At 42.2% G+C, this 27035-nt stretch overlaps 1 protein-coding gene across 5 annotated transcripts in view; it reads left to right on the forward strand.

Annotated features, from left to right (window-relative positions):
- Nucleotides 1-23596, forward strand: part of nlgn3a (neuroligin 3a) — a 276135-nt gene extending 252539 nt beyond the window's left edge. For 4 of the 5 annotated variants that reach the window (XM_077577384.1, XM_077577383.1, XM_077577385.1 and 1 more), the window contains 2 exons: nt 6450-7239; nt 20427-23596. In XM_077577384.1, the coding sequence (XP_077433510.1) occupies nt 6450-7239; nt 20427-21285 (1649 nt within the window). In that variant the 3' untranslated portion in view covers nt 21286-23596. The remainder of the gene's footprint in view (nt 1-6449; nt 7240-20426) is intronic. The other variant, XM_077577386.1, reaches the window with a different exon arrangement.
- Nucleotides 23597-27035: the final 3439 nt, after the last annotated feature.

Consider the following 27035-nt stretch of genomic DNA (forward strand, 5'->3'; position numbering starts at 1 on the left):
CGAGTTTCTTAACTACAATGTCACAAACATTAACCCCGTCACGATGATTCATATGTGTTCATTCATCATCTTTATGTCTTATCAAAGTCAGCGCTGACACACCTGCACACACATACATCCTGCTGTGGATAATTAGTGGATTCTCACAGTGGGTGATCAGTGCTAGTGCTCCTCCCCTAACCCCCCCCACCCAATCTTTCTCACTCTCTTTCTCTCTGACCTTCCCTAGTGGGCTTCCTACCACAGTGGGGCTCATCGCACACAACTCTAATACATATTTATTGCCCCGGTGACAGCTCCTGTGCGCTGGATTTATACCATTCTCAGCAAACAATAGTGAAGCCCAACTCACTCTTGCTCTCTTTCATCAAACAAAGCGAAAGATAAATCTCGTAGCGTCAGGTCCGCTCAGTCCTCAGCAGTCAGCCATCTGCGGCATTTCCATGCACACGCTGCCAGGACCGTGTAGGCCCCGTTGCGGCTATAGCGCTCCGCATAAATTAGGGTAAATATACTTGATGTAACGTAAACTAGGGATCACCAATCTTTTCAAACCATTTTGAAGCAATGCTGTATTTTTGTTGATAAAATATTACATTTCTACCAAGTACTGCATGGTTTTACTAGGGGTGTCAGGCAATTAAAAAAAAATAAAAAATTGCACTTAACTAATTTGCTCCCAAAAACGTATAAATATGTTCTATTTTAAATGTTGTAAGTGTCCCAAAGACGTATTTATACGTTTTTAATGGCTTTGATGCAGCCTCTGAACTGCAGAGAACGGGTAAAGAAATGGTAGTTATTACAAAAACGGCCAGCAGGTGGCAGCAAAGTAAAAGAGCTCAACCAGGGCCATGGTGAAAAAATAGCTCATTTACCCACAGTTCTCAACAGATTTGTGAATAATGATGAAACTTAGCTATATTCGAATGCTAATTGCTGCATTAATCGTGTGCCCCCCCCCCCCCCAAACAAAAAAAAGGAACTTTAAATGAACTCAAAATGAACACACAAATTTTGACACCCCTAGTTTTAATACTTCCCTAGCTTGTTTAAGAAAAAAGAACATTGAGTAAATAAACTCTTAAGGTCTCTCAAATGGGGCATGAGTAGGCAGCAGCTTCTTGGTGTCTAGCCCAACTATGATTGCTTAATTAACAGATTAAGAGCTGCGTACCAATACTTATTATCAAGTTGTTGATCACGAAACTTCCCTGCAGGCAAATATGCTCTCTTTCAGTGCATGATCAAAAAACATTTACAAGTGGCAATGCCGCTGAAGGGCAAACTCCCGGCGCCGTTTATGCCTCTTGCTGTGCCGATGCAAAGAAAGGCAACACACCAAGGACGGGCTAGGAGAGGGTGAAATAAGGGCAGAGGAGGATAGTGACAAAGACGGTCGGACGAGCTCTAGCAGCTGCCATACATTCCCACTTCCACACCAGCAAATTGCGTCTTATAGTTGTCACTTTAATGCTTTCAAGTGGGTGAAATCCTCGACATCTGCTTCCGCTCGCTGAAACGCAGCACAGGCCGCCACCCTGCAGAGACGCACAGCTGATAGGACAGCTTGAAGGGCAGTGGCGCTGGTGGTGGCTTTCACATCCAATGTGATTCATTTGGTCCTAAGTGAAACAACAAACGAAAATTCCAGATTCGTGATGTTCGCCGTAAGATCTTCTCATTGGCATTTCTGGCTCGTACGTCTATGATGCAGAGGCTATATTGTCATTTTGTAAAGCAAAAATGTAGCTGGTCTTGTCCAAATGTTTTTAAATAGTCACAGGCATTTTTTTATACCACATGTCCTTATTTGTGTTGTGGGTGAACTCGAAGTCTATCCCAGCAGAAGCCGAGGCTGGTCGACAGTCAATCGCAGGGGAGATCGAGAGTCTTTAAAGTCTTCACTGAACCTACCATGCATGTTTTTGGAATGTTGGAATAAGCTTGAGTACTTGTTTAAACTCTAGGTAAATGAACAGTAAACAGTAGTTGGATGTAAAAATTTTAGGTGAGGAAGTAAGTGGCCCTTTTGGTTTGGCTCAAAGTTCTTTGGAGGACAAATCAAGACGTGTTTTGAAAATATCGACGTTTTATAATGATTGGATGTTCAATGAGTTGTGACCAATTTGCTTGGCAATTTCCCTGCATAGACGTTTGCATCCATAGATTATGGAAATAAAATGCTCCAAAAAAACAACTGTATAGGACTTTAGGACTATAACACTGGATAGTTAATCTTAGAGAGCTTGTTTGACATTATTGCACTCTATGATCTCTTTGAAAATGCGCAAAAACAAACATGCGACTTATGTCCGTTTCCATCTGTTCTTCTTTTGCAAATATTGATGGGGGGGGCCTCAACACTGTAGACAACACATAGAGATGTGACGTACCAGGAATTTAAAAGAAGAAGATCAGGAAATGACTGCGCCGTGCGATGACGTCGTAGGAGTTTGCTTTTGTAATTCTTGATAAACCGTAGCGTTTCTTTGCTGTTTTCCATCTAAAATAGCATTAATATTCGCTTCTTTAATTAATTCAGAAATTATTTCTGTTTCGTCGTCCCCCCAAACATACCTTACTTTATCATCCGAAAATACTTGCGACGTGTATCCGGTCTTGCCAGCGGTTGTTTGCAAAACCTGTTTCCATAGCTAAAATTAGCATTCAAAATCCACTCTTTCTAAGTGTAAAAACTTTTTAGCGAATTTTGGGCCCTTTTTCAAATTTTCTAGCGTCACCATTCAGTTTTATGTTCGCATTTCTTGAAAATTCGAAAAAAAAATGGGTAGATGGAAACCTAACTACTGATGCTGGTAATGAGTCCCAAATGCATATTTTCAAGTAATCTAATGCATTATAATTTCCAATATGTTAAAAATGTCAAGTAAATAAGACTGCCGTTATTTTGGATAATATTAAAAAGTATATTTTTGGTAAGTGAAGTCTATTCTTTTGTTTATATTAAAAACAAGTTGCAAATTTGTTAAAATAAATCCTGAAGACTCTTCTTTTTTTTTCTTTTTTTTTACAATAATTATGATAAGTCAAAAATGTTGTTGTCTTTGTTATTATTAATAAAAACAAACTTTCTTCTTAAATGTTGCTGTTCAAGGTACACTTCCAATTACGTGGCAAAACCGGGTGTCATTTTTATGTTAAGCAGGATGGTCAGTATCTGATAAATGTAATGATTAAAGTAACTTGCAAGTAACTTAGTTACTTTTTCAAGCAAGTAATCAATAAAGTAACTAAGTTCTGAACAGGATATGCAGCATAGAAAATGGCTGAATGGATCTCACTGTTTGTATTCATGCAAGAAAACGTCCCATATTTTGCAACTGATTTGTGTTTGGGCTTCACGGCATAATAGGTCATCCATCGGGAACATTCTACACATTGTGTTCTTGAATTGAGTTTAACTCTATTGAGCGATGATGTTGCTATAAAGCGTGATTCTAAAAATATGAATATTTTTCATGCGCACTAACGTCTTTGCTATCGCTTGTCTCAGCATTCACACGACATTGAAGTTATCCACAGCACAGTGTACCTTGTAGTGTAACTTTCAAAAACATTTAACTGTTCGCCCATGCAGACAAATTAATTCTACTTACCACTTGCGAACAAATGTAAATAGGAGTGTAAATAAACACTTAATCTTTGCCAAGAAGAAATAAGCCCCCCGCTGCCACTGATTAAGGCTAGCAAAGTGATATATCTGGCACTTAAGTCTTCTGTTTACCTCATAAACACAGAGACTTCACCAGCCACCCACACTGATGCTGAAATATTACTCTCGAACCCTGCATGCCAGCATGCGTCTCCACACGACGTTGCGGAAACATCTTGTGACGTTATGTTGCCGCTCGTGATTGCTTGTCGTCTGCAGCGCCTGCCACTATCGCGACGTCAGTGGAATTCAATCATCGCGACCGTAACGGTGACGTGAACATTAAAGCGGCGTGGTCAAGCGGTTGGAGCTTGAACTCTGACTCCCAGATCGGTAAAGCGGCACCGGTGCTGCTGTGATGCTGCGACGCGACGATGACGCGGGGAAAGCGTAGCGCAAAAACGGAGGGGATGTCACTTTTAATCTGCTCGAGGTAATGGGAACATTTTTCGAAGGGGATGCAATTCAATTATTTCTGAGGAAATTATGTTTCCTATTTGGGATGTATACCTTGTGGTAGAAAGTCGTCTCGGATTTCCTTCATTCTCCACTGCAACAACTAAACGGTAATTTAATTTGGGAGAGAACCCACGAGACTGTAGATTTGTATGCGTCGCTTTCCACGACGCACACACAACGCTAAGATCCGATATCGACTAACATCATAGGAGTTCTGTATCAATAATGTGTTTACTGCCATAGATCACAGGCACTTTACTTCAGCGTATGCCACCAGGTTATATTTTCTTGGCAAGCAAAAGTGCACGGCTTCATTCCCGGCGCACATAAGGAGGAGTTTACTTTTATTTATAGCAATCCACCCACAATCTCATGTAGAAGCCAGTGATTAAATGTGTATGCACATTTTCAATGGGGGTTAAAAAAAAAAACAGATGCATAAGTAGTTGTATCTATACAAGGTAAATGTCAGTAGGGGCTATAAAGAGAGACTTCATGAATAACTAAGTGGTTGAAATGTCATTCAATGTCTGTGTCTGTGAGTTGTAGAATAACATTATAACAATAGAGGAAAAAGTGCTACCGGTGTAGATGTATGAGGAGTAAGAATTTGCAGGCTGTGTAGCCTCTTAGTCATCAAGGTCAATAGATAGAAATTCACAACATTGATTCAAAGCAACTAGAAAATGTTGTGGTTGTTTCAAGGCTACTTGTTGATGTTTCACCTTTTAGTCAAAGCCTCTTGAAAGTTGAGAAGATCTATCTATCTATCTAAAATGAATCACCTAGCTAGCTAGCAATGTGATTCACCTTTTGTGATGACCCCATTTCCAGTGTCGCTCCCTTATCAGAGCCACATACTATTTGGATAACGGTGACTCTTTCCTGCTACAAGTGAGGTATATTGCAATATACAATAACTATGACATTGCATTAATTCTTTAAGGTAACTGCAGTGAGTGACTTCTGTTAATCTGTTGTTTCAGTCTGGACTATTTAGCCCACTTCAGACTTAAAGTGAAATCTAATAAAATGCCCGTTTGATGACTGACATTCCGATAATTAATGTAAAATGTTTAGTGTCCAGGAGAGGTATTAAAGTCTTATTCCAACTTCCATAACCGACCATAGCAACTGCGCAGCGGCGACTAGAAACTGAAGGTATTATTTGATTACTATATTAAGTGTAATCTTTGCGTGTTCAAAATAATTGGATAATAGATCTGATGAAAAAGCCTTCTTTGCAAAGAGTTTATTTTAGAAGCTTCTCAAAGACACAAGATTTAATGCTTACATTCAAATGTGATGTTAAGCCTCGAGTGTGTCAATATGAAAACACACAGTCGTTTTATAGATGAAAAAAGCATACTCCTCCTCTGAGGCTGGACAAAGGGTTAGTAATTATAATAGACAGACAAGTGATTTACTGACATGTTTACTCCAGTTCCGTCCAAAGCCGGAAATATATGATTAGACAGGTAATGCCATGCGACCTAGACTCCCTCAGACCCACAGTGTTATCACCATGAGAACTTGAGAACTTGACTCCCATGTACATTCCTATCTCACCAGCTGGAAGGGAGTGAAAAGTGTTATTCATTACAATACAGTTAATATGTCCAATATATTTCACACAAACATTATCACAGTTATATGGCATCTATATACTATAAGTAAATTCATAAACAGTAAAAATAGGCATAGAAAATGTTAAATGTCTTCAAAACTAAAGAAAATTACTAAGAAACTAAGAAAATACGCAACACCAATCCACGGTGTACCCATCAAGTCAACTGGGGTTTATTCAAGCTACCCTGTGACCCTGAAAAAGATAACCAAAGGACAATGAATGATTACAAATGTATCCATGTCTGCAGAGTTTTGTTCGTTCAGTTTTTCCCGCATTGTTTCCCTGAATTCTCTCATTGTAACAAAAACCTACAGCTTCATATTCACAGCATCTGCCTCTGACAAGCATACAGATTATTACTGTTGGAGTTGTAGAGACGGCGGGAAGGGAAATGACAGAGCGCTGGTGCTCTCGTCTGTCTCTGCGAGCAGTCTGTAAGACCAGGCCATCTGCGCATTCATTATCACAGACATGATTCTATTATTGTAGGCGTCTATTATTGTCCTGTGTGGGAGCAAGAACTTGTTGTCAGTCTGGGCTTTGTTGCTCTTATCAGCCGTGCAGCTGACAGTCAGGTCTCGAACATGACAGCAGCCAAATGAACAGCCATTGTGTTTTGTAGCACATAACTGAATTATCAATGAGACACACCAAGTATGATCTGTTCCTTGTGTTCTCGTGCAGGTCTCTTCCACCGAGCCATCATTCAGAGCGGCTCTGCGCTGTCCAGCTGGGCGGTGAATTACCAGCCGGTCAAGTATACGCGCCTCCTGGCGGAGAAGGTGGGCTGCAACGTCCTGGACACGTTAGACATGGTGGACTGTCTGAGGAAGAAGAGCTCAAGGGAGCTTGTGGAGCAGGACATACAACCTGCAAGATACCACGTGGCTTTTGGACCTGTGATCGATGGAGATGTCATCCCAGATGACCCCGAGATCCTTATGGAACAAGGGGAGTTCCTCAACTATGACATCATGCTGGGCGTCAACCAAGGCGAGGGTCTGCGCTTTGTAGAGAACGTGGTGGACTCCGAGGACGGCGTCTCTGGAAACGACTTTGACTTCTCCGTGTCTGACTTTGTGGACAGTCTTTACGGATACCCGGAGGGAAAAGACACACTGAGGGAGACCATTAAGTTCATGTACACAGACTGGGCCGACAAGGAAAATCCAGAAACCAGGCGCAAAACGCTGGTGGCTCTGTTCACCGACCACCAGTGGGTGGAGCCCTCTGTGGTCACAGCAGATCTCCACGCTCGCTACGGCTCCCCCACCTATTTTTATGCCTTCTACCACCACTGCCAGAGTCTCATGAAGCCTGCCTGGTCAGATGCCGCGCACGGGGACGAGGTCCCCTATGTTTTTGGAATTCCGATGATCGGTCCAACTGACCTTTTCCCCTGCAACTTCTCAAAGAACGATGTCATGCTCAGTGCTGTGGTAATGACCTACTGGACCAACTTTGCCAAGACCGGGTGAGTCAATGCTTATCTTTCTGGCTCCTTAGCATGGTGACTATTTTTAGGATGTTGTTAGGATTCTATAAAAGAAATCCGCTTGAATCAAGTTCCTACAACAATATAAGGACTTTTTTTAATTAATTGACAGAGTGGAGTTAAATAACTTTTAAATCAGCCAAACCAATAATGACTGTATTGAACACGTACTGCAGTATATTATCAGTGGAAAGTACCAGAGGAAATCCAATCAGACTCCTATTAAAAGGACTTGTGTGCCACATGAAATACAATGTAGCAAGAAGGAAGTGCCACAAAGGATAAGTGTGGGACTGGAAAGAAAAAAAAAACACTTGAACAGATATTTTTTTAGAGGTGTTTTTGAAAAAACTGAGACATATTGAATGCGAGGAAGATTAAATGTACCTCCAGTGGGTGCAATGCAATTCGTGCTCAGCTTGTGGAGTGAGTACAAGCCCCCGTCTTTATGTATGCGTCTGTGTCTGCACCTTTGGGTTTTTTATTTTGGACGGGGGAGCTGAAAATGCTATCGCAACTCCATTGTAGTCAGGCCCTGAAAGACACCATGACTTACCAGGCAACTCTTGCCCTCGCTGATATCGATTTTTTCAGCTTGGACCCAGACAATCACTCAAGCCCCAGGGTGACTCCACCCCCCCTCCATCCTTAATTTCACCTCTGCCCATCACAAAGTACAAGGCCTTTTTGGCACAACTAGTCATCATTTCAAACAACTGAAATTTAATCTGACATTCCATGTATACCAGAGAGCTATTGATCTCATCTTGGGGGAGGGGAAGGGGGGGGGATGCACTGTGCAAGAAAAAAAAACAGTGCCTCCATCATCTGCTGCTCAATCAGGTTGACTTTGACATCTGAACGTCTGGCTTAGTGGCCACCAGCACAACTCGATACATGAGCTGCTAATGACAGACAAGTGCAGATGGACTGATGTCAGCTGTTTGGCTCCTCGGGTGAACCACTGAGGTCAGACTAAACATCTGTCTCCTCTGCCTGGCAGCCATCTTGTCTTGCCATATTCAGAAAATCACTTGGTATACATACACAGAAAGTATATTGCTTGGCTTGTGTATCTCATAAAGTGGCAATTGCTATAAGACTGCAAGGGAAGCTCAACTTGGCCTAACTTTTGGTGCTCTGTGAAAATTTAGGAATTAGGAATATTTTGGTCCAATAATTAAATTTGGACAGTTCAAGAGACTGCGTTGATATTTTTTCAATTTGGAGCAAAATGATTCAAAACTCCAATTCTGATTTGTAGGAAAGCATGACGAGAGTGTAAGTGATTGTAGATCAAATCTGCGTATTAAAGCAACAAAAAATCTTTGGAACATTGAAACCACACAGTAATCCGTTATAGGGTAATTTTATTCTATCTACAGGACTGCAACATCAGTTCTCGGTGGGTGCTCCTTGAAGATGAGGATTTACCATATTTCCAAAAGTTCATTGTCCTCATTTAGTTTTACACTAGGGAATTAGTATCTCACCCAAGCACCACCCAAGCCCAGCCTGGCTCTGGAGGACATCCCTTTAATTAGGACCCGGTTGAATTCCCTTTGACTTCTCGGCTCGCAACAGCAGTTCTCACTCCCTCCCCCTTCTCCAAATACTCACGATGAGCTAACCCAGATTGCACTTCCTCCCCTTGACTGTAAATCGCCTGTCAAAACACGTGTGACGCCATGTTGAGACACTTGTGCCGCATGTCAACCGTGTGTATGATATCGGCGTTCCCCCTAAAGCCCTTCCTGTCCTAGGCTCTCATGTGTCATCTTTACAAGGCAACATTTTTGTCTAACATACTAGCTAGAACATAAAAGCGCACAGAGTACTCAATGTCTTATCTAATTAGCGTGTGCGCATGATTGTGAGTGTGTTTGCATGCTCTTTTTTCTGGGCAATGTTGACGGATTAACGATGCAGGGATGAAACCATTAACATTGTCTTTTAGTGTCTATAGATGAACAGATAGCTAGACAGACAGAACGACCAATGAGAGCTCAACAGACTGATAGTTGGACAGTTAGATAGATTTGTTAATGGATGGACGGAAGGATAGATCAACAGACAAAAGGATGTACCAGAAGACAAAAGGCTAGTCAGACAGATAGACAAATGACTAAAGTAACAATCTGGACGGACCAATGTGTAGATGACAGACAGACGGAGTAATATATGGATGGATGGACGGACTCGGACAGACAATGGAGATGGAAGGACTGAGCAGAAGAATGGATAGACAGACAATGCAAGGACAAAGGTATGCATGGATGGAGGGAGAGATCGATGATGGACCGAGGTGTCAAATCCAGGTCCAGAAAGTAACAACCTGGGGGCTCGTTTACCTGCCGGTTGAGTAGAAGCACCTGTAGCTAAAGCCAAACTGTGGCAGGGTTTTTTTTTACTTTCTGGACCTGGATTTGACACCGCTGATGATGGCTACAAAGACGGATGAACGTTCAGATGGAGACTGATGAATGAATGAAGCCCCGATGGACAGACCGAAGAATGGGTGCACAGGGTGGATAGAGAGAATAGATATAAATAGATGGATGGATAAGGACAGACGGAATGGCGGACGAACTGAGCAGATGGAAATACTTGAAGATGTATGCACAGAAGGATCCATGGACTGGCAGACGGATGGAAACAATTGCAAAATCAAATGGACGGGAAAAACAAATAGATTCATGAAAAGTACACAGGTGAAGAGAGCTGTAGTAGATGGAAGGCTTGATAGACATTTGGGGAGACAGATGGACGGTTGAACTAACAGACTAAAGCAGGGTTCACCAATTCCAGTCCTCAAGGACCGAACTCCTGCAGGGTTTAGATGTTTCTGCCCACTAGCACACCTGGTTCATGTAATCAGCTCATCAGCATGCCTGATAATGATCCTGATAATGATCCTGATCTTTAGTACCGGGTGTGTTGGTAGGCGGAAACATCTAAAACCTGCAGGACTGGAACTGGAATTAGTGAACCCTGGATTAACTCTTTGACTGCCAAAGACGTTAAATAACGTTTAGTAAAATCCTATGGAGGAATGCCAAAGACGTTAAAAGACGTTTGTTTCAAAACAGAGGTGAAACTAGCCATTTTCTATTGTTGATTACTCAAAAACGGAATAAGGTAGAAACAACTTTTTTTTTCTGATGAAAGATGAGAGTCCAATCTTTCATTTGGTAGTATGTGTGTTTCCATAGTCCAAACACATAATTTTCTGTGGACCTTGAAAGATCAGTCAAAAGATCAGTCAAAATGCTTAAATCGGCTGGCACCCACGGCATCCCTTTTCTGAAAACGTCTGGCAGTCAAAGAGTTTAAAGGACCAATGAAAAAGCTGTATAGATAGTTGCATAGATTTACAGGCTGATGCATTGATGGACAGAAGGAGAACTGGACAGACAACAATGGTTTAAGCAAGTCTAATGAAAGAAAGATAATAAATAAACCAAAAGGACGCATAGGCATACATATAGTTATTAATCATAGACAAAATACCAATTATATCCCATGAATTGTCTTCTCCAACATCATCGAAACAATGCCTCCCAAAACTTTTGTCTTGTGTCCACACGCTGCAACTTTCACAGTATGTCAAACAAATAAAAAGCACAGCGTGTGCGCCGACATCCAAAAGCGCTGGCGGAGCACTTCAGAAACAGACAGAATGATGAAAAGCCCGCAAAGATCAGTCACTACATATCATTAGTGCTATAAATATGTCAGTCCAACTTTCCACTTGGTGTGTTTTTTTTTTTGTTTTTTTTACTGCCGGCTCGTGCTCATTTCCCTCCTCTGTGTGTGAGCGCCGGCACATGCTGCGCAAGGTCTTGCTAGGTATAGTTAAAGAGTAGAACGCTTGTCAAGTGTTGATTCTTTATACATTCTTTTGCATTCTCTATCCCAACTCCTCCATCTCAGTCTCTCATTATTCTGTACCAAAAAAGACTAGCCTAGTTGTGGGAGCTAAAATATACAGCATTGATTGCTTTGTCTTGAGCGACAATGTCTGCCAACTCAAATGCAAGATGTCTATACTGCACTTTAGCACCCAATGGTTTGATTCAAGCGCCTCTGGAAGGATACTGACATATATGCGGCCACTGTTTCTCACCCTGCCTGCCCTCTTTAGCCAAGAGTATTTGGATAACTTGCTTTTCCTTTTCCTGAATTGTCCACTAATTCTGACTTGGAATTCTGACTTCTTCTTTTTTTCTTTTTTTTAAAGATGCACTAGTAACCCAGTAGTAAATATTTTCAGAATCTAGAACTTTGCTAATACTTGTTGAGAAGCATATTATTAAAACAGTTTATATAGTAAATTCTGTCAAGTAAATTTGACTCTATTTAGAGTAAGACCAAATCGACTCACTTTTAGAGTAATATGTATGCTTGGAAGAGAGTAAAATAAAGATTTGGAAAGAGTCACTCTAGTTTTTGTCATACCAAAACTAGGACTACTTCCTGCTTCCGTGTCTTAAGAATTATGGAAAATGTAGTTTGGGCAGCCACGAGGTAAACGACACAGTCAGCTTCCAATTGTTGCCAAGAAAAAATGTTGAATTATGGTGAGCGCTGTTGAACTGTCAACCAAAATAGCATTTATCATTAACTAAAAAAATAACACAACCACTGGACACCGGATTAATTAGCAATTATATTTTCTATAGTTTCTATAGTTCCTGGTGAGAATTTATTATATTGTTGATTTTCACTGAAACTGTCGTGTCCCGGCTTTTAAATTTGAAAATCTGGTGATCCTAGCTAATTGTATACTTGTACAGTGATATGATAATGAGTGTGATAGTGAAGCTAGCACGTTGACTAGCATTTTAACATGTAAATTCTGAGTAAATTTGACAATATTTAGGGTGGGACCAAATAGACTCAGTTTTAGAGTAATATTTACACTTAGAAGAGAACTAAATAAAGAATTGAAGAGAAAAAGTCACTCAAGGGTTGAGGAACGAACTCGCGACCCATCAGCTTGGGAAACTGCCACGCCACCACCTGAGCTACGAAACCTACTGTTTGCTTATATCTAAGACCAAATGAGTGAAGAAGATTCCAGCTGACACAAACAATATAACCCGCAGCAAGGGCTGTGTGGCTCAGTGAGTAGATCGGCTGTCTCCCAAGATGAAGGTCATGAGTTCGTTCCTCAACCCTTGAGTGACTTTTTCTCTTCAATTCTTTATTTAATTCTCTTCTAAGTGTAAATATTACTCTAAAACTGAGTCTATTTGGTCCCACCCTAAATATTGTCAAATTTACTCAGAATTTACATGTTAAAATGCTAGTCAACGTGCTAGCTTCACTATCACACTCATTATCATATCACTGTACAAGTATACAATTAGCGAGGATCACCAGATTTTCAAATTTAAAAGCCGGGACACGACAGTTTCAGTGAAAATCAACAATATAATAAATTCTCACCAGGGACTATAGAAACTATAGAAAATATAATTGCTAATTAATCCGGTGTCCAGTGGTTGTGTTATTTTTTTAGTTAATGATAAATGCTATTTTGGTTGACAGTTCAACAGCACTCACCATAATCCAACATTTTTTCTTGGCAACGATTGGAAGCTGACTGTGTCGTTTACCTCGTGGCTGCCCAAACTACATTTTCCATAATTCTTAAGACACGGAAGCAGGAAGTAGTCCTAGTTTTGGTATGACAAAAACATACCTGTTAGTGATTAGATTCAGTGAGATTAGTCATATGAATCGCTATGACAACTGTATGTATCCATATGCCCTAAACATCTGGCTTGCTGACTGGACCTGCGTATAAGTGAGACAAAACAACGGGGCTAGCGAAATCCGCTATGTCTTGGGGATACACTGCTCGAACCCAGAACTGTCACGGGTTAAATGGGACCTCTGGTCACCTTAATTTTGCCTCAGTTCCCTCAAGACTCAATTAATCATGACTCAGTTCCATAGTTGCAAAAATTGCCACCAATCAGTTCACTTTTTTTTCTTCTTCTTTTTTTTTCTGGAGAGCTCAGTATTGTTCATTCGGTAATTTTACCGATTTGACATGTCATCATCATTGCTCTCTTTTTTTTTTTTTGTATGTGGGTGAGCATGTGTATGTGCGTGCGTGCGAGTGTGTGTGTATTCATTAGTTCACCTAAAACCTATTAAAAAATCCCATACCGTTCACCTAAACCGAACACTTCCAGCCAGAGTCGTGAGGCCGTCAGGAGACCCGAGGAAGGACCAAAGAAAGGAAAGTGAAATCCAGCACCGACCAGACACCAATCAGTTCACTAACTAATTGGTTACTATGCCCATCCTTAAACTTGAACACAACCTGCAGTAGTAGCCGCAAACATCTCTACAGCCACTCCGCTGAATTAGGCACTCACTTGATTTGGAGATATTGTAGCCAATATTTGCATTTGAGAAGGTAAGAGGTGTCTTGTTAAGGGGTTTGGATGCCATCGATCGGTGTCCATGCCATGGGCTGAATGTAAATATGCACACTGACGTCCATAAATAAGTGGCTTTTAGATTGACACGGGTGATAAATGCCATATTTAACACAGTGAGGTGGTTTCAATACAGAAAAAGAAATACATCGAATGCATTGAAAGAGTTTTGTTTTTGCCGCTCATTTAATCAAAAAAAAATCAATAAAGAACGGTCCGAGAGCCGTCGTGTCTTCCAACACCTCAGCACACTCCAAAGTCACGGCGTTTTCGTCTCGCATCACTTAGCCCGTTGAACTGAAGGCTGCCATTAAATATAAAGCATGCATCACTCAGCCCTCCGCCCCAGCATGCAACCGCAGGAAGGGCAAAAAGAGCACGGCCTGATCATTTGCACGCTGTCCTACCAGGGTGCCGACAAGACCTAGATAAAATGCATTGAAGAAAAATGAACTCGGAACTCAGGGAAAAAGGTGTTTGGAGTGAAAATGAAAATGGAATACTTACTTTGTGTTACCTGGTAAGTAGATAAACAGCTGCGGGCGATGCATTTGTTACACAACGGTAACAACAATAACCTCAACCTTCAAAAGGCTTTAACTTTGCATATTTTAGCAGCTTAGTGAAATGAGCATCAGCGCCTCAGATTTAATGCACCTCCCTTCGTGTTGTATGGCGAGGCTATAACTCAGCTCAGGAATTCTGGGCTGTTGAGTGTAGTGAAAATAGATTTTTGTCTTCTGCCTTGGGGCACCTAAACGTGTCTTTTCAGATTTGGTGATGGCTAAGGTCTATGATCATTCAAGCGCTTCAAATTACATCAGGATGAAAAGGGGGGAGGGGGGGGGAGGTACATGGGAAATGGGAAAAAATAAGGGGAAATGATATTCATTCTATCCTCTTATCTACCTTTTTACATCAGAGCTTCCAGACATGGTTTGGAATGGATAATGAGCCTAGAATGATTCTAACTGACATAAAGTATCGGTATGGTTGACTCTGTCATCCGCGCGGCACATCCTCTCAAAGGGGAAGCTTTGGAAATGTCGTATGAAACTGGAGAGGATCGCTCTCTCCTCAACAGCGTGCCGCATGCTTTTGCGTCGAAGCTGAGCACTCGTGCGGCCCTCGGGTCAAGTCATTACACCTGGATTGTGTTTCGGACCTAAAGGCACGCTCGCGTAGGCAGACGGGTACGCACGCCGCAAGAGATGGAAACGTACATACACAAACTCACGGTCAGTCATGAGAACAAACACATGGGAGCGCTTGAACACGCGTGGCTGGCCAAGGTCAGTGTGGGTCAGCAGGTCATGGAGAGAACCAGGCGAGGATGGCTTTTATGGTACCACAAGCATATGAACGCATCAGAAGCGCTGTGAAAGGCCGTTAAAACACTTTCTTTTATGAGTGTAATAATCCTTCCACAGTGCCCGCAGTCCAGCCGCAGCGCCGATGTCCATCTAGATTAAGGGGGGAGGTTTGACAGGACGTATGTTGTAACGCTATTGCGGGAGGGGTGAGGCGGTTTTGAGGGCTTAACGGGGGACCATAAACGTCAAATTATGCCAATATAGATCAATATACTTGATTAATCTTTTAATTGTAAATATGTTCTCGCAATCAGCCGTCTGCTGTAGAACTCGACACATGCAGTGAGCTCAGTGTTGTTCATTATAATGAGACCCCAAAAAAAGTATGTCTCAGCATTAAAAGGCATTATGCCGTACAGACGCTCCCCACCTTACGAACGAGTTACGTTCCGGACGATCGTTCGTAAGGTGAATTTGTTCGTAAGTTGCTTCAGTGCTATATTTTGTATTATAATTTATGTTTAAAGCCTATATAAGTATATTGAAGGTTTATATAAGTATGTTTAAGGCTTGTACAAGTAACCTGCATTGGTTTGTACTGAAAAAAACTTTTAATAAAATGGAGAGAATACGTACAGTACTGTACTGTACTACGTATGTTAGAGAGAGAGAGCGAGAGACACACACAGTATGTACATGTACGTAATAAGATAAATAAAATGAAGTTTAACTTACTTTTGGAAGATGTACTCGATGCTTAAGGAGATGATGGAGGAGGAGGAAGAGGAGGATTTTATATCATGAGAGATTCTTCGTCGTCGCTGGAATCGGCTTCAAAAGTTATTTCCTGCTTCATGGGGACCGGCGTTTTCTTCCTCCTCCTCCTCGCCACGTTGCTCAGCCTCCAATGAGCTCTCACAGCGCCAAGCGTCGGTATTAGCGGCGGAAAGAAGCACTACGCGCAATACAAAATCTAACTTACAGCATTTCTTTCCGAACATTTTTCGACATACTGTACGCGCAGAAATGTTCGTATGTACCGTTGTTCGTAACTCGAATGTTCGTAAGTAGGGGAGCGTCTGTATTTACGATGACGATAAGTCACACTTTTTTTTTTTTTCACTTTGGCTGGTCCTGCGACTTTTGCGCAGGTGTGACTTGTATATAGGCTATTCAAATGAGAGCTGGCTTTTTTTGTGTTTTTAATCCTCGGTGCTACCAGACTAAGTGATTGGAGGTTTTGATTGTGTTCTGTCATCACCAAATAAAAATCAATCAATCAATAATTATAGTTTGTTTTAGTTAGTTTTGTAGATGTAAAAAATGTAGTTTGAGTTCACGGTAGTTTTCGTTTTTTCTAAAAAGTGAAAATGTTTTTTGAATTTTAGTTATTTTGTTGGCAAATACTTTGGGTGCATTACCGCCACTTTCTTTAGCATGCGCCACAATTGTTGTCAACAGGTTTAAGAATGGTGGAGACTATCATATGGCGAAGAGGGTTCTGAGCTTTAGCTAGCTCTGATGAAAGCACAAAGGAAGCCATTGTTATTGGAAATATTAGTGGTACCATAAAGCTGAACTGTGGCAGCGTTTTTACTTTCTGGACCTGGATTTGACACTTCCGTTACAGAGTTCTAAAAAAAAAAATAAAAAATGAAGCCAGCATCCGCATAAAAGTATACTCGTCCCGAGTGCCAATCTTGAGTAAATTCCATTTAAAACTTGGCATAGGAGACTTGAAAAACTGCTCTGCGGGAGTTCAGCACCAATTGTTACATTGCACTGACATGACCCAGAAGCAAGCAGAGTTGAAAGAAGTTTTGCAAAAGGTGACTGGCTCCAAGATCATTCACAAGCTGCGTGCTAAATTAATCTAATTATGTATACTTCTCCCAGAATGCGCGAAAAGAACCCCGTGGCAATTTAGTGCTTTTGGTAGACGCAATTTCGGGTGCTTGAACCCACAAACTTTATTTAGTAAATCAGGTCCTAATCAAATCAAGTCTAATCTGTGTGCCATATGTTATATGGCAAAGTTTCCTCTACTGCGACATTTGGGAGCTGAGTTAACACTAGGTTAGTCTTTGATAGTGACAATGTCTTCTTATATGTAAAAATCATAGGTCAAAAACACCATCTGGTTATTTTCCTTGTAAGGTTTCCTTACGTGGCTGTAACCAGTGTTTATTAGATTAGACCTTGACATTCGGACTAATAAATAGTATCGTACACCTTCATTAATTTTTACCGCTCCAAATCAAGGTCAAGTGTTAAGTTCACTGATTAGCAGTCATTCTTTTGTGACTTCTGCAGATGGTTAGCCCGCAAAGTCAGCACGTTGTTCATCAGTGTTCAAATTGCAGCTATTTGCAATGGCGGGAATTAACCAAGCATTTTTGTTGTCAACTAGCACTTCTCGCAAGTCAATTTTATCCACAGATGCCTATCGATTTCTTTTGCGTTCCTAAAAATGCATTCATTTTCAGCTGCAGCGGCTTTTCAAAACCACATCGAGCACTCTATCTCAAACCCGCTCCCCAGCGTGCACAGATTGCTTTGCGAGATTTAGCCAAGTACCTTTTAGATCTTTTTGTTAGCACAATTCGCCAAATTGACCCAGCCGAGATGAGAGCTTTTGGTAGCGCATATGGAACTGCCCGGAATTCCCATTAACCGAGATTGCTCTGACCCCCTTCGTTGTTGTCGTGTGCGTGTTTGTACACGGGCGGAGGAGATTTGCATGCGTGTGCGTGCGTGCATGCGTGAGGCTGGAAGGCTGGAGACAAGCACGTCTCCATTGACGTGCTGTTCCCTGGCATGTTGTGCACAGGGAGATCAATATGACCTTACCTCCACCAGCCGCTCCTTTGAAACTTAATTACTGATATTCAGCTACAAAGTCATCATAGTCTGCCTGTCAATATTCATCGGGGATCATTACGGGCCTAATAAAAGTGGTTATTTACAGTCTGCTCTGCCGACACGGGCCCAGGTCCAGGGATTCAGCTTTAGCCATCTCAATTTGTTTTACCGCTCATTCTCTCTCTCTCCCTTTCTTCCTATTCACCTCTCCCAGAAGCACTGACCTGAAAAAGCAAAATTGACGGCAGAAAAACAAACTGAGGGTTGAATTCTTCTGGCGTGGTTTTTAATTCTCTTGTTTCCAAACACAAGGACCGGTGCCAAAAATACACAGTGACCGGCGCATCCCTAAATCCCAGAATAAATTTGAACTTGGCGTGCCGCCGACATGGCAATCAAACCCGCAAAGGGATATTTCGTGACATTTGAAGAAATGTCAGGCGGCTCCTCGCTTTCCTTTTCAACCTCTCGGACTCCAGCGATTGTTGTGTTTTCAAGGCTGCGGCATTCTTTTCGGCTCTATTCTTTGCCTACAAAAGCTATAGGGGTGACTGCGGAAATTCCACTCACGGCACTTTACAGAAATAAAGACTTGTTCGATTGCCAGAGATTGCTTTATGATAATTGCTCCAATAAATCAGTAGCTTGACTGTAATTGAAAAGGACATGCCAAGGCTGAGATGTCAAAAGTGAAACGTAGTACTGCATCTAAAATGCTATGTTACCGTCTTTTGATCTTTTCCTTGATAGCCACACACACACACACACACAGAGTGGGTTGAGCAGTTCCCACTCAGAGTCTTGATTAATATGGTCCACTTTGCATCAGTTCACTAGATGCCAATGCACACTGCTCTGCCTTCCCTGAGCAATTAGCAGAAGGGCTCCACCAGTGTTGGATTATCAACAACAAGATGCCTCCTGACGTGAGCCCTACAGCCTGCTGACTTATTCATATGTGTTTACTTAAAAAGCCCCTGCCCTGGTTTTTGTGGGCAGACTGCAGCCGAACTGAATTAAGAGCAACATCTGGGAAGGGAGACGAGCGGACGAGGCGCAGTCTGCCGATAGAGAGGCGGTACTTTCCTTTCTTTTCTTTGGTCCTTCCTCGGGTCTCCTGACGGCCTCACGACTCTGGCTGGAAGTGTTCGGTTTAGGTGAACGGTATGGGATTTTTTTAATAGGTCTTAGGTGAACTAATGAATACACACACACACGCACTCACCCACATACAAAAAAAAAAAAAAGGGAGCGCAATGATGATGACATGTCAAATCGGTAAAATTACCGAATGAACAATACTGAGCTCCAGAAGAAAAAAAAAAGAGAGGCGGTACAAACGCCACATTGAGATCTTGCACTGGTTGGTCCAGTGGATCGAGTTTAGCATGGACAACATCAAGTAGTTCAATGAGTATTAATCATTACAGAAGCTTTTAAATTGTTGAGCACCTCTTAGGCTATTTTTTAGTCTATCAGGGAAATCTAAGGTTACATTTAAGAATGAGACCAAAGAAAAGGAAAAACAATGACCAGGGTTGAGGAATTCAGGTCCAGAAAGTCAAAACCCTGCCACTGATGCCACAGGTGCTCCTACTCAACTGGCAGGAAGAAGCACCTGTGGCTAAAGTCAATCCGTTTTAGGGTTTTTACTTGTACCCGGATTTCCCAGCCCTGCCGGTGATGACATTAAGCATTTGGGCCTCCCGATATATGACCATGCCGGGATACGGTAGATCAGTGGTTCTCAACCGCGGTCCTCGAGTACCTCTCTCAATCAACACAGCTAATCAGCCAGCGCTACATGAAGCCTGATAACGATCCTCAGCTGTGTTGACTCTGGGAGACAAAGAAAACAGGCTGGATAGGAGTACTGGAGGACCGGGGTTGAGAAACACTGCAGTAGATCTTGCACTGGTTGGTCCAGTGGATCAAGTTTAGCATGGACAATATCAAGTAGTTCAATGAGTATTAATCATTACAGAAACTTTTAAATTGTTGAGCACCTCTTAGGCTATTTTTTAGTCTATCAGGGAAATCTAAGGTTACATTTAAGAATGAGCACTCTATGGACCAAAGAAAAGGAAAAACAATGACCAGGGTTGAGGAATTCAGGTCCAGAAAGTCAAAACCCTGCCACTGATGCCACAGGTGCTCCTACTCAACTGGCAGGAAGAAGCACCTGTGGCTAAAGTCAATCTGTTTTAGGGTTTTTACTTGTACCCGGATTCCCCAACCCTGCCAGTGATGACATTAAGCATTTGGGCCTCCCGATATATGACCATGCCGGGATACGGTAGATCAGTGGTTCTCAACCGCGGTCCTCGAGTACCTCTCTCAATCAACACAGCTAATCAGCCAGCGCTACATGAAGCCTGATAACGATCCTCAGCTGTGTTGACTCTGGGAGACAAAGAAAACAGGCTGGATAGGGGTATTGGAGGACCGGGGTTGAGAAACACTGCAGTAGATGACCAAAGTCCGAGCCAAAGTCAATCAAAATTAACATCCTTTTGCATCTGTGTCTTCTCCACAGGGATCCCAACAAACCGGTTCCCCAGGACACAAAGTTCATCCACACCAAGGCCAACCGCTTTGAGGAGGTGGCATGGTCCAAGTACAACCCCCAAGACCAGCTGTACCTTCACATCGGCCTCAAGCCGCGGGTGCGCGACCACTACCGAGCCACCAAAGTGGCCTTCTGGAAGCACCTGGTGCCCCATCTGTACAATCTTCACGACATGTTCCACTACACCTCCACCACCACCAAAGTGCCCCCTCCGGATACCACGCAGAACACCCTGTCCACCAAGCGGCCCAACGGCAAGACCACCTGGCCCTTCAACACCAAGCGGCCCCCCATGTCGCCGGCCTACAACAGCGAAGACAAAGATTCCTGGAGCGACGACAAGGAGTCCGGGCCTCTGGTGGTGGAGAACCCTCGGGATTACTCCACAGAGCTCAGCGTCACCATCGCGGTGGGGGCCTCGCTGCTCTTCCTCAACGTGCTGGCCTTCGCCGCCCTCTACTATCGCAAGGACAAGCGGCGGCAGGAGTCCAGCCACGGCCAGCCCAGCCCGCAGCGTCAGACCACCTCCAACGACATCGGGCACCACGCGCCCGAGGAGGAGATCATGTCGCTGCAGATGAACCAGACGCACCACGAGTGCGAGGCGGGGAACAGCAACGAGGGGGCGCTGCGCTTGGCCTCGCTGCCCGATTACACGCTCACCCTGCGGCGCTCTCCGGACGACATTCCCCTCATGACGCCCAACACCATCACCATGATCCCTAATTCCCTGGTGGGCATGCCCAACCTGCACCCTTACAACACCTTCACCACGGGATTCAACTCCACCGGCTTGCCGCATTCCCATTCGACCACGCGCGTATAGCTTTAAGGAGGCCAGACGAGGGGAGGGGGGGGGGGGTCGACGGGCAGCGGCGCTGATGGAGGAGGAGCAAAGGATTCAACAAAACGGAGCGGGAGGATTGTGTTTTATAAATACCACGGAGAGCGGGGGAAGGGCAGATTAAAACGTGAAGAGATTTAACGAGACTTTTACTACGAGGAGAGTCGCTTCCGAGCTCTCTGTGGATGTCAAGTTGTGCAGAGCTGCCAAAATCAAACTGCTTCCCTTCTCCTCATCAGGGGAGGGGCTATTCTTTGTGTTGTGTACTTTTTGTTTTCTAAAAGTCATCATTTAAAAAGCCTTTTAAGCGGACTAAAACGATAGCCACTGTTTTTTTTTCTCCCTTGAATTCATAACAAAAACAAACAAAAGTGCTTTTTAATTTTCCAATCTTGCTTCCTCCCGGAGGAGACACACGAAGAACAATGGCCTCTATGTCGATTACTAGCGTCATGTTTTTAATTGCTTTCTTTTGATTTCAATGCCTTACAAAGCTTGTTCTTGGGGGGGTCATTATTTCTGTTCCAAGAGACTATACCGAGAGGAGTGTGACAGAAAGACTGACATCAGGGTGGGAAATTAGCGCATAGGCAGATGTAGAGATTTCAAATCCCATTTGGGGAAAACTTTTTTGTTGGTTTTTGCTCCCATTTTGCGGCATAACATGAATGGTTTCAACTTTTTTGGGGGTTTAGTTTGCGTCAAAGGGTTTGCCAAGGACAGCTCTGGCTTGGAGACAAATGCTTTGTTACTGTGATTGTTTTTGTTAAGAAAGTGCATCTTTTACAGCCAATTTACCTGTTAAGCTATTGGATCGGATCTCAAACCGAGTGCGCACATGCTGCTTGTGTGCGCCGTGAGAGGTGAGTGAGTGAACATGTGAATGTGTGTGAGCGTCCACTATTTTTTTATTTTAGTAGATTGTACTTTGTGCTTTTGGGGGGGTGGTCGGCAAGGCAGAATACTTATTCCATGGTTTTGATTTTTGGTTTACCGCCAGTCGTGTTTCTGCTGCGTCTCTTGGTGTCTGTCCTTGCGAAATAGCACTTTTGTTTTTTTTTCAAAGTTCTATATGTCTAATTTTGCTTAAAGATGATAAAAAATAAATCTATTATTTTACATGTAAGAGAAAAAGATAGCTTAAAGAAACAACTGAACTAACTGGGGGGTGTGGACTTGGTGAGACTTCCTCTTCAACAGCAGCAGACGGTGTGGCCTGTTTGCACTGAGAGAACCGACATCAGTGCACACTTGTATTTCTTTCGATATATATATAAATATGGGCATACATACATATATGTATAGGGCTTCTATGGAGATATCACTCCCACTTACAAAGTAATACATAAAAGCACCAACGCAAATAATTCCAAGATAAACATCCCTCGCCAACAACACAATCAAGGTGTCTTCGTAAGAGCTCTATATGTGTATTTATGTATGAAATATTTAATATTTATTTATGTATACCAGATGCATACATGCTGATTGTGCCATGTACCAAATTAAAACAGTAAAAAAAAAAAAAAAAAAAATGGAATAGAAAGTTTCACACTTTTGTCACTTGGATCCTCTCTTTTTTTTTTTAGGACTTGCTATAATTTCCACTTGAATGAGTAAAAGGAGAAATATTCTCACACAGCGAGAGCAAGTCTCAGCCTCGGGACATCCTCGCTGTGCCTCTCTTTCCATCTCCTTCTCCCTACCTCGCTGCTCTCCCTCTCTCTCTCTCTCTCCCTCTCTCTCTCTCTCTCTCTCTCTTTTTTCCTCTCGCTCGCTCGCTGCTGAAACCTTTGAGAAAGGGCCTAACAGCTTGGGGCCTGTGTGCATAACTCTACATTTTACTGTAATTCATGCAAAGTAGTGCTGCAGCAATGGGAGATTGTGCAGTGATTGCGTTGATGTACGTACTCACTATTTTGCATCTTTTAATTTGTCATTCTTCTCAGGGAGGAAAAGCGGAGTTATTGATTCCGTCATTAAAACCGACAATTTCCATTAACCGTCATAGCATGGCGTAAATTGCTTCCCAAAGTGTGGAAAAGAACAATAACGCAATCTGACCGCTTGAAACGAGATCGGTCTTTTGTGGTACCTCCAACATTATTCTATTAAAAATCTTGACTTTGCAATTGGAGGGCAGCGGAGCGAAAATCCCAATCTGGTCAGATCATCGCAAATCCTGCGCTTTGCAAGAAAGAGAGACACGGGGTTACGTGAGGGGAGATGCTTATGGCTTCATCTGTATGACTCATCTTGTTTATTCTTACCCTGCCGTATATGGGTCACATGGGGGGGGTACGCAGATGGAGTCTACCTGCTGAAACGTTATTAGCAGTAATGCTTTAATGATGTGTTGTCACAACTTTAAAGTATTTGGACAGGTTGTATTCACCATCACAATTGATTGGAAATAAAACAAGACTAGTGTAGACTCTCAGGTTCGATTGAAGAGATTTTCTTTTACTTTTTAGGAATTACAAGGGGGGGGGGGGGGTTATGCATGGAAGTATTTGGAGAAAGTAACATCACTGTTAATACAACCACCCTTTGCAGTCAATGAAATCTGAGCCTAATCCTTCTCTTGCTGTTTGTTTTTAAGTCTTGCTTGCTTCTTCTTTGGAAAATTATGAATTATACATTAAATGACTGCTATAAGTTCACTGCTGAAATCCAAAATATATGTTTTTTTTTTCAATTTTAACCCTTGTTTTTTGAACTAGCTCAGAGTTGCTAATTTATCAAAATATATATATAAAACATACTCCTAGGCATTCTGTAGCATAATATGAAATAGATTAACAAAAAAAAACACAATTTTACCATCTGATGGTTTGCTGAGAAGATGGTTTTGTTTGGATGGATTTCCAGCTCAACAAAACAGCATGTTGCCAGCCATCTTGTCACCACCACTCTGGCTCATGTAAGTGCAATATTCATCCACTAGATGGCCCCATGCAGGGGTCAGAAGTGGCACTCTGGACTTTTGAAGTTAAATTTGTAAAAAAAAAAAAAAAAAATGTCTTTGTTATTTGAGTAGCAGAATTTATAGGGGTCAAATTTGACCCCGTGGGTTTTAATGGATATCATCATATAAATGGACCCAATTAAAAATCTGCAATAAGTGGACGGCGAAGTAGTAAAAGACAACTGTATACAAATACCTTGAGCAACCTGTAGGTGAACGAAGCTAGCCTTTTAAATGAGCTTTTCCAAATTATGCTGCCCCGCTTCTGATCTGCCTTCATCACAGGGAGGTCAGTTTCCCTACACACGCACACACACGGGCAGTGGCCTAAAATTGAGTGGTGGAGCTGCAAGTGAGCTATCAAAGGCAAGCAAATGTCATGGGAGGGCAACTTGTTTTTGCCATTTACTTCTCCCATATGCTGCAGCAGCAGAGCAGATGTCACCGACTGTTGGCTCGGTGGACCCGGTCGCCTCTGTGGACGCTTTTTTTTGGAGGATCCGTGTGCCTGTGAAGCGGCTGTGTATCATTACATCTGTTGGACCGATGGGTAGAAACTGCGACAAGAGGGGGATCGGGGTCAAACTTCAACGTGCCATCGGAAAACTCCGAGAAATTAGCCCAAACTTGCTATGACAAAAAAACAAAAAAAAAAACACCATAGGTAGAAAAATAAGCCACTTATGAGGGAGATTTCTTTGCACTTGACTGAGCGTGTGTTTTGAAAGTGGCATCGGTCAAAGCTCGGTTGCAAGAAGAAGACTCTGGTGGGCTTTTATGCCGCTGAAGACAAAGTCAATCTGGGAAATGGTCGATGGATTTGCCAAGTTACGGTACGCTAACCCACTGGGACATCCAGGTGTGTGTGTGTAAAGTATGTGTGATACTGTATATACTATAGAGGGTTTTGTTTATACCATCATGCTTTTTCATTCTCTGTCTCACCTCAGATGTGACAAAATGGCGCTCTTCTTTATTCAACACGTATTAGTCACTTATTTAAGTATTTTTCTCACTTTCCAGCTACAGTTTTTACTTGGGTGGGCTACCAAGACAGAATATGAGTAGAAACCATTTTGGACAGATTAGACCTTCTTCTGCATCTATCATTTAAAATAATAATAATAATCTTTTTTTGGCATAAATATTTAAACTGGGAATATGCAGTCTTCTGGTAGTTACTGTTAGCATAATTTTCAAGCATTAAAAATAAAAAGATCAGTGAAAGTTCCTTCAGAACTTTTCAGTTGGTACCATGACCCGGATAAGGGAATTGAGATTTAGCCTTAAATAAATATATTGGTTATACAGTCATGGCCAGAAGTGTTGGCACTGATTCATATTTTCTGTTTTTGATTGTGATTCCTGTTGCTATTACAGTGTAGCATTGTCATTAAGGACTTCCTGTATTACTTTTTCTATAGATGTAAAAATCTGCAATAATCACACAAACTGTAGAAACACACTTCATGTGGGTTTAATGAATACATCTTCTATTTTCAAGGCTAAGGATGTTGTATATTTTCAGTTTTCATAAAGAAGCATCTCTGTTATGATCCGTTCCACCGCTTTTTGAAACTCGCAAGTTTGATCTTCTTTTATCATTATCAACAAATCCACACACACACACACACACACAAATAATTCATGCTGTAAGGTTCTCTTTGGCACAGGAAAGAAGTAGCATATGCTTTCACACTAATAATAATAAAAATAAATATAAAAGTTGCTTAGACACATAAAAGCAGAAAATTGCGTCAAACTGAAACGACTGTAAATGAACTTCAGATTTCATTACAACGGACATATCGAGTGAGATTTTAGCGTCAAATTAGCAAAGGGTGGGGTACCAAGTCTAAAAAAATTTAAGTGTATGCTGCTCAGGCCAAAGCACATACACAAAAACAGCATAATACATAATAATAATAATAATAAGTATAATACACGTTACAGTACGAATGATTGGATTGTGCAACGCCGAGGAAAATAGCTCATCCCGTGCGCACAAAAACCTGTTAGGGAAAAGCATTTTAGTTTGCATTTCAACTTTCCTTTCCCAACTGACCTGCAGGTGAACATTTTAAATCAAGTCCCTGGTCATTAAAAGCGGCAACAATACGGTTGCGTTATATATGGAAGCGTAAAGAACCGCAGCAGTCTATAGTCTATCTATTTAAAAAGGCCCACCAGCCTCTGGCCTAAAACTGCCTGTCGCCTACATAATGATCTTTAAGATGTATGGTCTAGAGATAGCGGAGGCTGCCGAGACTAAAGCCCGGCGCGCGAGCGGCAAATAACAAAGTAGGAAACAAAGTACGTTTGATCCCCCCCTGCACCCTTATCTGTCCTGTACGGTGTACCGTAAAACCTCTACAAAGGTGTGACACCTCATTTCTCCTAGTGCTTGTTCTTGCTGTGATGAGAAGTTTCACAGCAAGATTCACAGAGTCGTGGCAATTTGTTGTGGTCTCTAACGACATTCATATTTCAAAAGATTACTTACCGCTTCATGGCTACTCTGCCTGGTCATCCGTCGCCTCCTGAGGGCCCTCCTCTCTTCTTTCAAGATGCAATAGCTGGAGTTCACCAACAGATGGCAGTCAACTAATGCCTTCTTCCCCATGTAGATGGCGGGTGGTTGCGTCATTGGACACTGCAACACACAGGCCTTAAGGCTCAATGTGTTTTCCGTTACAAACAGTTTTCTCTCGTCATAGAGACTGTCAGGAGCACATGTTTGATCCAAAGAATTTATCCAGACACT

The sequence above is a fragment of the Vanacampus margaritifer genome, chromosome 10, assembly GCF_051991255.1.
Source record: "Vanacampus margaritifer isolate UIUO_Vmar chromosome 10, RoL_Vmar_1.0, whole genome shotgun sequence".
Taxonomy (NCBI): Eukaryota; Metazoa; Chordata; class Actinopteri; order Syngnathiformes; family Syngnathidae; genus Vanacampus; species Vanacampus margaritifer.